Below are 18,487 nucleotides of genomic sequence, written 5' to 3' on the forward strand. Positions count from 1 at the left end.
CCCTTTGGGAAATTGTACGGCCCTAAATAATTTTAGTCACTGGAGATTTAATGTTTTGGAACCCGTAACGAACTTAATCAGAACAATTCAGGTGTTCAAAATATAAATGATGTTAGAAATAAAGGTTTACCAGGTACCAATTTACAATAAATTAAACAAAACAAAAAACTTTCTTCTATGATAGATAAAAACAACTGGCACACAATAGGGATGTTTCCTGGGTCAAAAAGCAAGAGTTTTAATTAGTCCGTCAGTTAACTTATCAAAAAATACTCTACACGTATTTTTCACTTTTTCAAACTAATGAAAATTTAAAGAGATAAAGCGCGCCAAAGTTCATAAGAAGAGGCCCGTGACGTCAATGCGTGCATAAAAGTACCGCACGTTGTGACGTCGTGCGGAACTTCAACGAACCATCTATGTAATTATTTGTTAGATTGACAAATAAAAATATATGTGTCCAATATTTTTTGATTTAAACATTACGGACTAAAAAAATTTTTTTAGGAAACTAGCCTATTGGTAATACAAGCCAATAAAATAAAATAAAAGTTGAGGAATGTTTGCGTTGAGACATTCCTAAACTATATGACATTTATTATTTTTGAGTGCAGTTGTACCCCTACTGTTTACAAATGCACCCTGGTTTATTAAAAACTAGCTGACCCGGCGAACTTTGTTCCGCCTTAATGGCAATAAAAAGTATCCTATGTCCTTCTCCTGGCTCTAAACTACCTCCCTGACAATTTTCAGCTAAATCGGTTCAGCCGTTCTTGAGTTATAAGTGGAGTAACTAACACGACTTTCTTTTATATATATAGATGTTCTTAATAAATGTGAAACGGTAAAACACTTAAATTTTTGTAGTCCTAGAGAAAGATACTCCTATGCTTTGTCTCAGATCTGTGCAACCTCTGTTAACTGCTATGTCTCAGATCTAAGACAAGACTACTTTGTCATACCCAGCGATATTATCAGCCAGCCTCTGCACGGGGGCCTTACTGCTCTGCGCTTCCTCTACCAGTCGCACTATCTGTGCTAAGGTACTAGCTTCGCCCGTATGAGTCGCTCGCATCAACAAAGCTCCGTTCTGGTTTATACTGCCGCCTATTACTAGGGAATCTGTGGAAAAAAAAGTATATTATTTAAAAAAAATATTTTTATCTTTTTAGTTAAATAACATAAATTTTTGTAAGCTACTTAATAAGCCCTTTATTTTGATACCCCACTCGATAGGTTTTGTTTTCAATTTTAACATAGCCAGTGTCATTCTTATAATTAAGACGAATCTAACGACACCTCTCACGCTAAAATCGGTCTAGCCGTTTAGGCTGTAGGCCGTGCCAAAGAAATATACATACATACATACACTCGAAAAACATAACCCTCCTTCTGGCGCAGTCGGGTAAAAAAAGATGGATGGCACTTTTTAGGTTTATTCATCTCTTAAAAATTTCTCGAGTAGCGACCACGGGTCTGAAGACGTAATGTGGGTGGACCGACGATCTAGTGAAGGTCGCGGGAAGTACCTGGATGCGGGCAGCGCAGGACCGGTCGTGGAAATCCTTGGGGAAGGCCTTAGACTGAAATAAATAAATAAATAAATCTTTGGACAATTTCACACAGCGCCAGCTAGCCCCAAAGTAAGCAACTTAATGCTTGTGTTATGGGTGCTAGCTTAACGGATATACTACTTATATACTTTTTTTTTTTTAAATACATACATATTATACATAGTCACACCCAGACCCGTCACAGAAATTAAAATTCATCATTTCAATTTCTGCCCGGCCGGGAATCGAACCCGGGACCTCTCGGAATAGTAGTCCGTTCTGAACCACTACACCAAACGGCCGACAAATGAAATAATGATGATGATGATGACTGAGTTATGATATCACTGACCTTTAGTTTTTTGCACTGGCATAGACTCGCCCGTGATGAGAGATTCGTCGCACGTGCTGTGGCCAGATATCACCTTGCCATCCACGGGTATTTTGGCTCCAGGGACCACCTGTTAAAAGGTAAAGATTTCTGTTAAATTCACAAACTTTACACAAAAAAATGTCTCTGGGGCAAGTTAAACTTTCATTGGACCCGCAATTATAAAATTAATTACAAGAACATAGGATTTTACTAAAATGTGCATTCTCAAAATAAACTGTTTTCTTTTTTTTTTCGAACGACTAAAGACCCTAAAGGCCTGCTCAGACGAAGGTACTTCTATGTCCATCATCTAAATTTATAAAGGTGACTGACATAGTGATCTATTAACGCACAGCCCAAACCACTGGACGGATCAGGCTGAAAGGCATGCAGGTAGATGTTACTAGGGCACTATTTAAGTTGTGAGCCTCGACAACATACCGTGTTGTTAGACGACATCTGATACTTTTAATGAAAAGTTTGTCATTTTTGACTATAACCTTATTCAAAACTTTTTGTCATTTGAGCACGTTTTGTATTATTAACATTGAATTGAAAATTATCTTGACTACAAAAACATGGAATTGACTTGCGGAAATTTTCGCGCGAAAATTTATTATGACTTTCGACGTGGTTAATCAATACAAAACTGAAGCGGTCAGCTAAATTTCACTTTTGGTGATAAAGATCTGTCCTTTACCATTGTAAAACGCTAGTTTAAGAAGTATAATATTGTATGTCAATGGCTCACCAGTGAACTTTGCGAAAGTCGTCCAAAATGACTAATAGTGGCGGAAAACATTGATGTTGTCAGAAAAATGGAAGAAAATCCTCGTCATGTGATATACCGTAAGATTGAGATAATCCTAGGCATTAATTCCACTAGCAGTAATAAAATATTGTATGACTATATTATGGTTAATACGTTTTTTTCTCGCTGGATGTCACAAAATTTTTCAAACGCTCAATAGGATGCTTGTGTCGTTTAGTCTTTGGAAATGTTTGATAAGCTTTAAAAGCCGTTTTTAAAATTGTGACAGTTGACGAATTAAGGATCTATGCATAATGAACCTGAAAATAAACAGTTATCGACTATGGAGGTGTTTTAAGATGAACCAATTCATACAAAAGTCCCATGCGCTCGGAACACCTTGAAACTTACGGTCGCCTATTTTTCCGAAATATCCGATTATATGACAGAAACGTCACTAGAGAAATTTAGAATGATTAATTTTTAATAGTAAACAGCCACTTTTTTTCCAAAAGTCTTCAGTTTAATAAGGGAAACTGACCAGCATAGTCTAATCGCCATTCGTGACGAAAATGTGAGCTTTTACACGTCTCGTCAAACAACTGACTATTGGAATACTCAAAATATGAAATAAACAGGTCCAACGCTACAAAATTCTTGCTTGGAATCTAAACACTTCTTTTGGTACCCAAATATTAAAATTAAATGCGTGAACAGCGATTTATGTAGCCAGAAGCAACTGTCGGTGCGGTCAATAACCATGCTTTGGAGGTGCCTCAAGCTGAGTGGAAAAAATGCTATGAAAAGTGTTTAGGACACATTAAAAAGTTCATAAATCATGAAAGACAATACCAATAAACGCAATCAATACCATTTTAATAATAAACTACTTTGTTTTCATAGTTAGGCTCACAACTTAAATAGTGTCCCACGTATGACGTAGAATAGAATAGAATAGAATATTATTTATTTGGCACAATACACAATAGGTACATGATATAGGCACAATACAAGATTAAAACATAGAAAAAAAAATAAAAAAGAAAAATAAAATAGATTTTAAGTGCCCTGTGCCAAAAAGGTCCCTGAAGTAGGCATCCGCTAAGAAAGGGTTTTACAAAACTCCACCCCTAAAGGGGTAAAACGGGATCCACGCGTACGAAGTCGCGGGGGGCCGCTAGTCCCTAATCTAACACATTTATATTTAGCAAACAGGCTGTTAAAGGGCGGTTTTATACGTCCTGGTATTACTTAAAACCTACGGGACTATTCCCACCTCTCGTTCCCACCGCTGCAACTCCTGTGTAGCCAGGATCTACAGCTTGAACGCCACAAAAACCCAACCAATGAAGGTCAAGTTTGTCCCGGAGGAAAGTTAAACTGTCATTGTACCCGCAACGAAATTAATCAGAAGAACACAGGAGGAGTTCGAAATTAAGGTTCGACTTCCCTCCATTGCAAAGCGGATGACAGGTGACAAATAAAGGTTTAAAACCTTTAAAAAAAGATTATGCACCACGGACAATAAATTAAATTAAGGGGGCCTATCTTATGAGCAATTAGCAACTACCTGCCAATAATATTTTTCACAAAATCGCTTAAAAGCACGGAATTTTTTCCTTGTCGCGACAAGATCGGTGTAATAAATTGCGGAAACAGATGTATGTTGTATTGAATTAGGCATTATATTACGTTCATGTTTATTACTTAAAACCTAACACTTATTCGGGACAGTAAATGGGCCAGCTTGCCTGCAAAGACCCTAGCAATCTACTACTACCCGTTCGCGCTAAGTTTGCCGGTCCGTGGAATACGCGTCCCCTCCCCCAACCGCGATTAAACGCAATTAGTTAGTGATTTAACGCAATTAATGTATCTTATTTTACGCAAATACACAATTTTTATCAATAATAATAAATAAAAAATATTTTAAATATAGTTTGATAAAAGTTATAGACGCTTCTCTTCGAGTGACGTCATATTGCCAGCGGCAAACTTAAAGCGAACGGATAGTACATACCTTGAGCACATCCCCCCTTTCCACCAGGTCAATAGGGATGCTCTTCTCAGAGACCACATTTTCGTCATCGTCTAACGTCACCAGCACCGCCTCCGTAGCCTTCAGGGAGAGAAGCTTGGAGAGAGCCTCGGAGGTTTTACCCTGGAAAGAGAAATTGTTTCGTTCGTTCGATTCAACAAAAGGACGTCCACTGCTGGACAAAACCAATACATGTTTAAGTTTTTTAGTTTAGTTTGGATTTATCAGACCATAAATTATCTCGAGAAGTCTGTGTAAGGTCTTTTTAAAGCTGGATTTATATTTGATTGACATGTTGTGTCGTGACGCATCAGAACGGAATGTTTCGAAGATTTAGTATGGTAAGGCCCTGTTTCCACCAAAGCGGAGCTGAACGGAGAAGAGAGAAAGTATCGGACGAACAAGGAGAAGTGGATATAATGAAATCTGATTAGTTATTTAAAACACTTCTCCGCTCCGCTCCGCCTTGGTTTAAACCACGCCTAACGTTTAATATCTAGTCTTGTGTCGTATCGTGATGGTTCTGACGCGTCCCTTAATGTATGAAAACAAATTCTGTTCTAATGCGTCACGACACAACACGTCTGACAAATATAAATCGGCCTTTATTCTCGCTCAACACCTTAGTTAGAAAATTGGGCATGGCTGAAAAAAAAACCAGTGTTGCAAGGATCTCTCCTTACAACGTAGACTGAGCCAGGTCCAATTGCCTTCGATGTACTTCATATTGTTGTAAGTTTAACTTCCTGTACCTATGTACTCGTATAATGGTTCGAAGGCAATAAATACATTTTTATTTATTTATTTTCTCACGAAGGCATCCACTGAAAATCAGCTATACAGTCAAGGTATTTTTTGAGCAATTTTTTTTCTTTTTTTTACTTATGTATGTGTATTTTATTGCCAAATAACATTATTTTCTTTCTTCTTTCTTTCCTTACCTTGGCTATATGCTCCAGCCACCGGCCCAGCGAGACAAACACCAGTAACATGGGAGGCGTGTCGAAGAATGTCATGGGACTCGTGTCTTGCTGCATCGCCATGGCTGCTATCACCACCGCCAGCGAGTAGGCGTAGCTGGAGCAAAAACATTATCATCATCTGAGGTGGAATTGTGTAAAGCAATCGTTATCATTTGACAGTTCATAACGTACGATAAAGTTAGTTAAACAAAGCGTTTGACAGAATAATCGTACGTTATGAATTGCGATTGCTTTACACAAATCCACCTCAGGTCATCACCATCATCAGGGAGTAGGCGTAGCTGAAGACAATCATCATCAGGTCATTTGGTCTCCATGCAGTAGCAACAACAACTCACTCTAAAGTCTAAATCAATGAGGCAATCAAATCCATCCTATCCATACATCCAGACATCCGTCCTAGTTTCACAGTTTTAATTTCAAATCACCAGTCGAATTTCTCTTTCTTTCTCAAATTAGACGTTTTGAGAAGGACATGACTGACGTCATGTGTTCGCATATCACACACTAACTTATTGGCAATTGCCATTTTATTCCAACGTAGTTATCAAACTGTTTTCGGTGTGCGGTGCAAACAGACGACTAAGGAACAGAACAGACGGTGAAATGCAACTGCAACGAAACTGCAACTGCTAGTTACTTTTGTGTTGCATCTAAGTTTGAAAGTTTCAAACTGGTCGCGTCATGTGCGGTCTCTCAACGGACGCTATGGCAGAAACTTAAAGAAGTTATGTCTTGGAGTCATTACGAGGGGCTAAATGGACTATTAGCACAGAATAATAATAAGTACTACGTACAGAAGTTTTTCTTCGCGAAGGTATTCAAAAAAATGTATGCTCAATGTCATCAACAATATGGTGTAATTTAGCTTGTCTTAAGAGTCGAGCACCGTTTTGTTGACATACGTCAGTGATCGGTACTGTCTTGATGCCATAGGGCTGACTGCTACAAGAAGCTACTGTGTCGCCATCTAGCGCACCACACTTGCATTCACTGCTCTTCGCGGCAACGCGCAGCTACATGCGGCCGCCAGTTATATAGTGTAAGAGCTAGCACCTAAATATTTTATAACACACATAACTGTGACAATTTATTTCACGTGGGCGAAGCCAAAAAGCTAGTAAGAAATAAAAATTCAATTCAGTAGGTATTTCAAACCAAATTTTATTACATAAACAAACATTATACTAATTTCATTATGGGCCCTTAGTATGTGAAAACTGCAATTGACGATATTTCGCACTGTTTTCAATATTATGTATTACAGAACGTATGTGTGATGGGATGATATTTTCGAAAACACGATTAGAAAAAATTTTTCTCGAAAAAAAAACATTTACCTCTGGATTTTTTTATAAAAGTTTAATATGACCGTGTTTTACAATAAAATTCCTATAAAATCACAAAGGTATCATGTTTGCCTCTTTGATTTCCTGGCTGTTTTAGATTTCAAAAACCTAAATATGGAGCATTCCACGCGAAGCGGACAGGTAAAAAAAGTCGATGTTTCCGATTTCAGTAATATTTGAGTATGTTCTACCTATACATATTATTGATACGTGTACCAAATATTTTTCTAATATAATGACTAGTTTAAGAGTTATGGGTCTTCGAAGTTTTCGACAACCGGTTGGCATGCAGTACTTCAAAGCCGATTATGGAGTCATAAAATTATATATTAAAATAATTAAACCACGGGATTTATTACTTCATTTACCGTGCTTTTTAACTGTATTTTTGGAAACGAAAAAAAAATTATTTTTTCCTAAAAAAAATGCAAATTAATTTTTTTTCCTTGATTTTCACAAAGTTCGACCCTTTCGATTTTTTTAATTTTTTTTATTTAAATAGCTAATATTGTGTAGAACATTCATGCCAACTTTCAAAGTGGGCGTGGAAGTAGATTCGGAGCTAGACTGAAAATACTGCCGAAGGGTGGCGTCCAGCGCCGCGCCGTCGCGCTGCCGCGCCTGAAGCCCGCCGCCTGTGCGCGTTTAGTGAATCTGACAAGCAAATAAAATCACTTTTGACGGAATGTTTTTTAGATTTTTAATAACACCAAGACATTTTTAATACCTATTAAATACTAAAATACGTTATAAAATAAAGTAGTAGTAGTAAATAAAGTTGCGTTTTTCCGTATCGTGAAAAATAGATTACATTACTCGTAACTGTGAATATTTCCTAACAAAAATAGAATGAGCTGTTATTTTTATACCTTTCGAGTTACAAAAGGCGATTATGTGGGAGGCAGACGGTCGTCAGTGCTTTCATCCTATTCCTATGAAATTAAGTGGCTCATAATAATTTTTAGGTATAATGAATACTAGACCTTTCATTCTATGTAGTCTTTTGAAAGGTCGTAAATTATTGGTAATTAGAAGATATTGTGGACCGGATTAATAGATCCACCAGTTAATTTAGGTCAGGACTAATACCCAGAACCGAACCGAACCGGCCGTGCCGCCCGGCATGTGCGGATACGCCATAACTAGGCTTGTGTAGTACATGTACTATGTACTAATAGGAAGCAATTCCTTTAATTAAGTGAACGAGAACGAACTATTCCGTCTTGGTCGTTCAAATCGGTCTTTTAGTTCACTTTAGTACAGCCGATCACTAATGAATAGGTGTGAACGAGACGTGAAATTGGTGACAACCGCGCGCGAGCGAGATGGATTCGGCTCTGTGAGTGTGTAGCGAGTATTTTTCGATATTGGACCATAAATGCATATGAATAAAGACTTTTTTCGTTCGATCTACCTAATAGAATCAGTGTACTAAAATGTGCTAGTTAATAGTACTAGAAGACCGAACTAGTTCATTTGACCGATTTTCGGAGTTCGGAGCGATCCTTTCAGTGTCCGAGTAAGAACAAGCCTGGCCATAACGTATTTTTTTAGTATTTAATAGGTATTAAAAATGTACTGGTGTCATTAAAAATGTACAAAACATTCCGTCAAAAGTGATTTTATTTGCTTGCCAGTTTCACTAAACGCGCACAGGCGGCGGGCTTCAGGCGCGGCAGCGCGACGGCGCGGCGCTGGACGCCACCCTTCGGCAGTATTTTCAGTCTAGCTCCTAATCCACTTCCACGCCCACTTTGAAAGTTGGCATGAATGTTATACACAATATTAGCTATTTAAGTAAAAAAAAATAAAAAAAATCGAAAGGGTCGAACTTTGTGAAAATCAAGAAAAAAAAATTAATTTGTATTTTTTTTAGGAAAAAATAAATTTTTTTTCGTTTCCAAAAATACAGTTAAAAAGCACGGTAAATGAAGTAATAAATCCCGTGGTTTAATTATTTTAATATATAATTTTATGACTCCATAATCGGCTTTGAAGTACTGCATGCCAACCGGTTGTCGAAAACTTCGAAGACCCATAACTCTTAAACTAGTCATTATATTAGAAAAATATTTGGTACACGTATCAATAATATGTATAGGTAGAACATACTCAAATATTACTGAAATCGGAAACATCGACTTTTTTTACCTGCCCGCTTCGCGTGGAATGCCCCATATATTAATTTATTAACTTTCTGATAAAAATGTGAATGGCTCTTACGATGTCCCCCCCTTAAATCAAAATGTCTTTATTAAATAAATAATAATAAATAAATAAATAAATCTTTGGACAATTTCACACAGCGCCAGCTAGCCCCAAAGTAAGCAACTTAATGCTTGTGTTATGGGTGCTAGCTTAACGGATATTATTACTTATATACTTTTTTTTTTTTTTAAAACATACATATTATACATAGTAACACCCAGACCCGTCACAGAAATTAAAATTCATCACTTCAATTTCTGCCCGGCCGGGAATCGAACCCGGGACCTCTCGGCATAGTAGTCCGTTCTGAACCACTACACCAAACGGCCGACGAGACTTATTTGGTCTATATGCCCATCATCACTACGTAATAATTATAAAAAAAAGTCGCTTTCCTGTCTGTCTGTCCCTATGTATGCTTAGATCTTTATCTTGCTAGACGCATCAACGTGAGTGCAGAAAACATTTAAAGTGTTTGGGTGACGCATGTCCCCCGCGCGAGCACTTGAGGAATTGTTTGATCCCCTATCGTCGCGGTTTAAAATCAAGTTTACTTTCATGTAAGCTCAAAGTTATAATATTTAACCATTTTTTAAACATTTACAATAATTATATTGTTTTATAAGCATAAACTGATGCAAGAAAGTAGTTGTTTTAGATTGTAGGCAATGTAGTAATAACTTACCTAGGACTATAAAATTAAAAACCAGGATTCTTCTGGGCTTGGGAGAACACCAACTAGCACAAAACTTGCCAGTATTGTGGCAAAGGACGATGTGTTTATCGCACAAGAGCAAGAAATCGAAGCACTCGTAAGCAAATGTAACAAGTGGAATAGGCGTTTTTGTCCAGATCATCAAATCATATCGTGCCCGAGTTGTGATCAAAATATCACAGAATAAGATCAATCTATTGATTAACTTTCTAATTAGGTGATATTTTTGCCAAAATAACGGGTCAAACGACTATTTAAACTACTTTGGTCTCTTCTACTCTAAAATATTTGAAAAATATTGAAGTATTTCTTTTAGTTTATAATAAGAGTTCATGAAATAATTTCTCACTTTTTTTAAATTATTTAGTAAGAAATATAGTTGATGTTTAATATTATAAATTGTTTTACTTGTATTAAATAAGATTAGCAAAAATAAACCCATATCATAATGGGGGACATATGTCACCCGCGCGAGCACTCTAGGAGTATTTAGGGGCGCGAGCACTCTAGTGTTAAAACTATGCAACAGATTTTGATACAGTATTTAGGGTTCCGTAGCCAAATGGCAAAAACGGAACCCTTATAGATTCGTCATATAGTCTATCTGAACATAGAACGTTTTTGTGCACTTTTTAAAATGAGTTAACCAAGTATATGGCTATTAGACTTGCACACGTCCGTCCGTTTTTTGTAGGATTAATATAATTAAGTAACATTTATTTTTTGCATTCGGCTCTTGGTCTAACCCAAACGAAACACGAACAACTAATGAACTAACAATGAACAAAGTTGATAAATTAGTAATATGTAAATAATGAATTTGTTTTACGAGCTGTCCCGGCGTACCCGCAAATTAATATAAAGTTGTTTAAGTGATTTATAAAATCGCAATATTAATTTTTGAAAGTAGGGTCATTGTGCTGGTTTTCTATCTAACTTCGGTTTTCGTCCATTTCACTGAGCTGCCATAAACACATGCGTAAAATTTGAATACAAAGTATTGTATTCACAGAAGGCAGTAGCCATCCCGCGCTAGTTTTGTTGCAATCTATAATGCCTAAGCAACAGTTCTACCTAAATGAAAATGTAATTTAAAAAGTAGTGAGTTCCAAAAAATTACGTAAATGCGCGGCCATACACCGGTCACCGGTACATTGCAGAAATCATCGCGCTAGAAAAAAAACGTGCTGACAGGAAAAGTTTTTGGCACGTATGTCTAATTGATAGCATTATAAACACAATTTTAAGTGTTTATTAAACTTCTTCATACAAAATTAAATCTTAGATGACTAAGGGTCATTTTTTTAAAGCAAAGCTCAGGTCATATAGCAGGCAAATCAACTCGGAAAGGGATCAACAACGTATCGCCTTTTGTGGCATGGAGGTAATAGTGGAGAGGAAATATAAATCTAGGTATACAAAAATTCGACAAATTAATGACAAACAGCTGTTTATCTCTTTCTAACTTACCCCTGGTGATGTATAAAAAAAAGAAATAGATAATGTTTGGTCAGTACTCATTCTGGCAACATTTTCATGTGACGTCACTAACTACCTGACTTGTGCCGAGTAGGTACCTACATACAAGATTTAAGAAAACAACATATTTATAGGCAATCAGCTGACAACTACACACACACACACACACAAATACCTGTCAGCTGATTGCCTATATTGCGGCCATGTTGTTTTCTTAAATCGTGTATGTATTTATAATGCGTGTAAATGTGTGCGTAATGTACCGAGTACGTTTATTTTAAAGTTACGCCAAGTCCATGAGACATTGATATACGTCAGTGTTTTGCGAGCTGTCATTGCCCTTCGCGCACTGTCATCGGCGAGGCAAGGCGTTTACGTTACGGTGCGGATTGTGTGTGCGTTGCAGTATGGACTTTAGTTGACTGCCTTTATGAGCACTCGAACGACATAAAATAATATGATACATTTATGTAAGGGTATTTTAAGATCACAAAGTTGGCAACTCCGATAGTTGGACGAAAACCAGCGCAAAGACCCTATCCTGTTTGACACCTATAATAATTGACAATAGCTGGCTCGGCGAACTTCGGCAAACTAATGTGTGACGTGAAGTGCCAAATCGCGGAAAATGTCGGAAGAAATACATGAATTTGCATGAATTATCATGAATAACAATAACCACTTATTTACCTCTCAGTGCCTTCAGGCAACTTAAAAAAAGTACATTGTGTGTTTTTATTATTATTTAGGCAGTTAAATACTGCACAGTATTTTTTACACAGTATTTTTTTATTTTTTTCCATAATACAAGAGTACGCGTGCGTGTGTCAATGCTCGCTCGTATCTCGTATGTGACGCCTTGTCGAATCGCCTCCTGTAGGTGGGCTATCGTGCGTGTTTTGTTTTCGATGTGAACTCGCGGAGATGAACAGGCCTGCTATTAGTCAATTGTGCAACTATCCAACTGAAAAAATAATAATTCTCTCACCTGATAGTGGTAGTCATTGATATAAGTACGTCCATATTAGTGGTGCCGTGTCGCAGTGCCTTGATCGCTTGCTTGTAGAAGTGCCAGCCGCCCACAAACTGTAACAACAATTATTAACTATAGGTATAAGTCGCTTTGTAAGTTCAGACGAAGCAAACAGAACCTTATAAAGACTGCATAAGAGCCAATTTACTAGCATCTAGGATGAGCTAGAATTCTAATATAACATTCGCCAAACGTACTACATCTTTATGGTTTCAAAACTGCACTGTATGAAAATGCTAAAATCCAGGTATTTTACAATATGTACCAACAAAAAGTACCAGGGCGCCATAATACGCAAGTAATGCAGAAGAAACTCCCTCCACAAAGAATACATGCAAATAAAAAGTACCAGGAGGCTATAATACGCATGGAGTTAGCCGCTCCACGAATTCTAACCAAGCGTTTTCTTGTGAGATGTTGAGCCTTACACGCTTGTGATAAGGCTCACCTTTTGTCAAATAAACACTCCTAGAGCGTCCTTAGTAAGTCACGCAAAATTGACCCTTATTCCCTCCAACCAGCTATAGCAAACAGATCTTTATTGCTTGGACATAAGAGTCATTCTCACTCGCAATATAGGCCGCAAGTACCGTACGAGACAGAACCTTATGCGGACGGGATAAGAGCTAAGCTACCAGCATTGATGGCTGAGCAAGAATTCGGATCTAAAACTCGAAATATCTAAGATTCTAGAACAACGAACAGCAAACTAACCCTTATTTCTTTTGACATAAGACACGTTCTCACCTGTACTGTATGAAAAAGCTAAAATCTAGACATTTTACAACCTATGTAAGACTAATGAAACCACATTATGTAACAAACATACATAAAACCACTATTTTAGTTCTTAGATTCTTACTACATGCCAAAAAAGTACCAGGGCGCCATAATACGCAAGGAGTCGTCAGCTGTTCCAAGAATACAGAAGAAACAGCCTCCACAAAAGATACTTGCAAATAAAAAGTACCAGGAGACTATAATACGCATGGAGTTAGCTGCTCCACGAATTGAAACCAAACGTTTTCTTGTGATCTTGAGCCTTACACGCTTGTGATAAGGCTCAACCTTTTGTCAAAAAAACAGTCCTCCAACCTCTTTAGTGACTGCAAAATTGACCCTTATCCGCCCGCACCAGCTACACCAATCTAGCTCTTATGCCATGGACTTAGGGATCATTCTCACCTGCACAGGCGTGGCGAGCAGGAACATGATGAGGTTCTCCAGACTGAGGCCCGGCAGCACCGCGATGTGCCCGTGCTCCATGTGCGCCATGAAGTAAGCCATGGACACCATGCAGGGCCCGCCGAATAGCAAAGATATGAGGAACGCCGTCCGCCATCTTTTAATTTCTTCTCTGTGGAGAGAGATGGAAAGTTTTTAATATGGCAAATTATAAATATGAAATCAGTTATCAGACTCAAGCATCCTGGGTTCACTTCTCAGTAGGGGTCAAATTAAATATTTGAAGTTAGGTATTAAATAGTAGCTAGAAGTTAGTGCGTTCTAGTATTTTCTATAGTCTTGTCGCCGAGCACGTAGAATTTTGTCCAATGACCCCAAGCTACCCATCCTTATCGCTCGCGTCGCGCGTAATTGTTGCCGTCGCGCTCGCACACTCACTGCGGGCGCCCGTCGCACAGTCGCGACAGCAATATAATTACGCGCGAGCGATAAGGATGGGTAGCTTGGGGTCATTGGACAAAATTCTACGTGCTCGGAGACCGGGCTTTAGACATAAAATAGAGGGTCTGACGCTTATTAAATTTTCTGCCCGGATTCTTTGGTAGTAGATAGGACTTGTTCTAAGCTAGCCCAGTCCACCTGACTAGCTAGCTACATATTACCTAAGTCTAAAAACATTGTTGTGTTTCGTCTGCTTGACCTTTTACTATGTGTTGCCCCACTGTATATTGTATCTTGCCTCGGGGGTGTAAGACTACTTACTTATGCTCTAAGTTGGTGGTGCCCCTATCCCCTTTTTTATGTGACAGGAGGCAAACGAGCAGACCTCGGGCCTTATTGCTTCGCCGTGTATTGTATTATGCCCCTAAGTGCGTAATACGCTTACTTGTGCTCCAAGTACTTTATCTTGCCCCATTTGTATTATGTCTTGCCCCACGAGGTTTTGTATCTTGCCCCTACGATGTAAGAATACTCACTTGTGCTCCAAGTACTTTTAACTTGCACCATTGTGTACTGTATATTACCCCACTGTGCACTGTATCTTGCCCCTGAGTATGTAAGACTCTTACTTGTGCTCCAAGTACTTTTAACCTGCCCCACTGTGTATTGTATTTTGCCCCACGATGTATTGTATCTTGCCCCACTGTAATTGTATCTAGCCCCTGGTTGTATAAGAAAGACACTTACTTGTGCTCCAAGTACTTTTAACTTGCCCCATTGTGTACTGTATTTTGCCCCACTGTGTACTGTATCTTGCCCCTGAGTATTTAAGACACTTACTTGTGCACTAGGTATTTGGTAGTACCCCTTTCCCATGTCTCTATGGGCCTATCTGCTCCACTGTGCACTGTATATTGCCCTATTTTATATTGTATATTGCCCCTAACTATTTAAGACACTCACTTGTGCTCCAAGTAGTGTGTGGTGCCTCTATCCCTAGGCCCGACGACCGACGCCTCGAAGCCGAGGGAGTTGATCGCGTCGCATATACTCCGGGGGCCTATCTGCTCCGCTGTGTACTGTATTTTGCCCCACGGTGTACTGTATCTTGCCCCACTGTGTATTGTATCTTGCCCCACTGGGTACTGTATATTTCCCCTGAGTATGTAAGACACTCCCTTGTGCTCCATCCAAGTACTTTATCTTGCCCCACTTTGTATTTTATCTTGCCCCACTGTGATTGTATCTAGCCCCTGGGGGTGTAGGATCACTTACTTGTGCTCAAAATAGTGTGTAGAGCTCCTCATTCCTTGCCCCCACTGGCCTATATGCTCGGCCGTATACTGTGTCTTGCCCCACTGTGTACTGTATCGTGCCCCTGAGGGTATAAGCCACTTACTTGTGCTCCAAGTACTTTATCTTGCCCCACTGTGCACTGTATCTTGCCCTTGACTATGTAAGACACCTGTGTACTGTATCTTGCCCCTGAAGGTATAAGACACTTACTTGTGCTCCAAGTAGTGGGTAGTGCCCCTATCTCTCGGTCCCACGACCGAAGCCTCGAAGCCGAGGGAGTTGATCGCGTCGCATATACTCCGGGGGCCTATCTGCTCCGCCATATATTTTATTTTGCCCCTGGGGAAATAAGAATACATTATGTTCATCATCAGATCATTTAGTCTCCACTGCAGGAGCTTGACCCTCCTTAAATGAGCAGTTGACAACATTAGGCCCGGTTTAAGCAAGGTCTTAATCCGGGCCTTTTCAAGGCGAGAGTGAATAGGCACTTACAGGGCAGATGTTTACCACCCAAGACTGCATCTCACTTAACACCAGGTGCGATTGCGGTCAAATACCTGCCTTGTTATGCATAAAAAAAGGCTGAAAGAAGACGAGAGATGTGTTTGAATAACCAGTCAGATTTTCGAACCGAAGCCGAGCGGAGAGATGTGGAAATAACGAAATCTGATTGGTTGTTCAAAACACATCTCTTCTTGTTTCCTCTTCTCTCCGCTTTGGTGGACACAGGTCCTTAAGCAAGGTTTTAATGTTAGCTCTGAAAACCTATCCTGTAAAATTCTATTTTCATCATCATTTCAAAGGATCCCCTGCTGGACAAAGGCTTCTCCCAAGCGTTTCCACAACGAGCGGTCCTGCGCTGCCCGCATCCAGAGTAAGAAACCTCTCACTAAGTTTTACCTGGTCGCTACTTGAGAAATTTTCCGCTCAACAATAAATCTTCAAGTTGTGCCCCTACGTAAGTACAATATGGTACCAAAGAAAAAACCATATTTTTTCTAAAAATATACCGTTTTATTCAATGTACTTACTTGGAAGTTGTGAGCGCGACTGCACAAGAAACCACGCCGGGCAATTTGAGCACAGTCTTCTCTATTTTGTTGACACACGACGCGCACGTCATGCCTTTGATCTGTGAAAGAAAGATAAATAAATATCTTGGAGTTGGTGTTACGTATTCACCCCTAATTTTTAAGTGACCCCTAGGTACAAATTAGGGATTGATGATGAAAACGGGCATAAATCTTGTATTCATCATAATCATCATTTCAGCCACAGGACGTCCACTGCTGAACATAAGCATCGCCCAATGATTTCCAGACTGGTCGTGGATTTTGATTTTGAAGTTTCTACTTCCTAAATAACTTTGACTTAACTTTTTCATAAGTTGTTTTTGGAATGTCTTTCTTTAGGGATGTTTTTCGAACAAGATTTATTTTTGCCTTCATTCACCTCAAAAGACAAAATAGGTGCAAGGACATCAATTTACAGTTATGACAATAGGGACGTTTCCTGGGTAATCAAAACCTGGTAAAAAAGTACCTGGGTAAAAATGTATAAACGTGTCATACCTTGTATTAGAAACGCGGATGAAACGGGATTAAAACTAAGTAGCATGAAATGGGGTTGAAACGCAACTGAAACGAAGCTGAAATGCAGCTGAAACTCACCAGAACCTGCATCTCCTTCTGTCCGCTGCCGTCGCAGTCTGCCCGCACCTCGGCCGGGAATCCAAGTTCGGTGACGGACCGGGCTACGTCTGCCGCCGATATCTTTGCGGGCTCGTACTTGACTTCTGCCTTGAAACGCAGTTGGAACGCAGCTGAAACGCAGTTGAATTGAAACTCACCAGAACCTGCATCTCCTTCTGGCCGCTTCCGTCGCAGTCTGCCCGCACCTCGGCCGGGAAGCCAAGTTCCGTGACGCTGCCTTGAAACGCAGTTGGAACGGAGTTGAAACGCCGCTGAAACGCAGCTGAAACTCACCAGAACCTGCATCTCCTTCTGCCCGCTGCCGTCGCAGTCCGCTCGCACTTCAGCCGGGAATCCAAGTTCCGTGACGGACCGGGCCACGTCTGCCGCCGATATCTTTGCCGGCTCGTACTTGACTTCTGCCTTGAAACGCAGTTGGAACGGAGTTGAAACGCAGCTGAAACGCAGTTGAAACTCACCAGAACCTGCATCTCCTTCTGGCCGCTGCCGTCGCAGTCCGCTCGCACCTCGGCCGGGAATCCAAGTTCGGTGACGGACCGGGCTACGTCTGCCGCCGATATCTTTGCCGGCTCGTACTTGACTTCTGCCTTGAAACGCAACTGAAACGATGTTGAAACGCAGCTGAAACTCACCAGAACCTGCATCTCCTTCTGCCCGCTGCCGTCGCAGTCTGCCCGCACCTCGGCCGGGAATCCAAGTTCGGTGACGGACCGAGCCACGTCTGCCGCAGAAATCTTTGCCGGCTCGTACTTGACTTCTGCCTTGAAACGCAGTTGGAACGGAGTTGAAACGCAGCTGAAACGCAGTTGAAACTCACCAGAACCTGCATCTCCTTCTGCCCGCTGCCGTCGCAGTCGGCTCGCACCTCGGCCGGGAATCCAAGTTCGGTGACGGACCGAGCCACGTCTGCCGCAGAAATCTTTGCCGGCTCGTACTTGACTTCTGCCTTCGCTGCTAGAAGGGCTATTACTATTGAGTGGACGCCTGGAATCAATGGAAAATATATACTCATTACTCATGTGATGAATGTATTGATTGTTAAAATATACAAATAATACTTCGATCTTTTATACGGAATGTAAATTACTTAAATAGTGGAAATAAGGGGCCGGTTTGCTATAAATCAATCCCAATCCAAATCCGTCCGTCACCGTCACATTTAAATTTGTTTTCGATCAAATATCCATAATTTTCGATGCCTTTACACTTTAATATTGTTTAGATGGTCTTATGAACAATATGAAAATGTAAAAACATAGACAAACGTGGATATTTTGACCTAAAAAAGATCAAAATTTGACTTTCTTTTCTGAACTCGGCGATAGTCGACTATGCTAATATTATAAAGAGAAGTTTTAATAGTTTAAC

The 18,487-nt window shown here is 39.8% G+C and overlaps 1 protein-coding gene and 1 long non-coding RNA gene across 3 annotated transcripts in view; one reads left to right on the top strand and one right to left on the bottom strand.

Annotated features, from left to right (window-relative positions):
* Positions 1–18,487, top strand: part of LOC135085706 (uncharacterized) — a 463,562-nt gene that overhangs the window by 368,040 nt on the left and 77,035 nt on the right. The gene's annotated exons all lie outside the window — the stretch shown is intronic.
* The window catches only part of LOC135085576 (copper-transporting ATPase 1), an 87,744-nt gene that overhangs the window by 14,322 nt on the left and 54,935 nt on the right, over positions 1–18,487 (bottom strand). The window contains exons 10-18 of the mRNA XM_063980347.1: positions 17,937–18,103; positions 16,439–16,539; positions 15,615–15,743; positions 13,668–13,839; positions 12,438–12,535; positions 5,657–5,792; positions 4,698–4,838; positions 1,906–2,014; positions 963–1,122 (exon numbers count right to left, since the gene is read on the bottom strand). Of these exons, the coding sequence (XP_063836417.1) occupies positions 963–1,122; positions 1,906–2,014; positions 4,698–4,838; positions 5,657–5,792; positions 12,438–12,535; positions 13,668–13,839; positions 15,615–15,743; positions 16,439–16,539; positions 17,937–18,103 (1,213 nt within the window). The remainder of the gene's footprint in view (positions 1–962; positions 1,123–1,905; positions 2,015–4,697; positions 4,839–5,656; positions 5,793–12,437; positions 12,536–13,667; positions 13,840–15,614; positions 15,744–16,438; positions 16,540–17,936; positions 18,104–18,487) is intronic.

The sequence above is a fragment of the Ostrinia nubilalis genome, chromosome 29 (genome assembly GCF_963855985.1).
Source record: "Ostrinia nubilalis chromosome 29, ilOstNubi1.1, whole genome shotgun sequence".
Taxonomy (NCBI): Eukaryota; Metazoa; Arthropoda; class Insecta; order Lepidoptera; family Crambidae; genus Ostrinia; species Ostrinia nubilalis.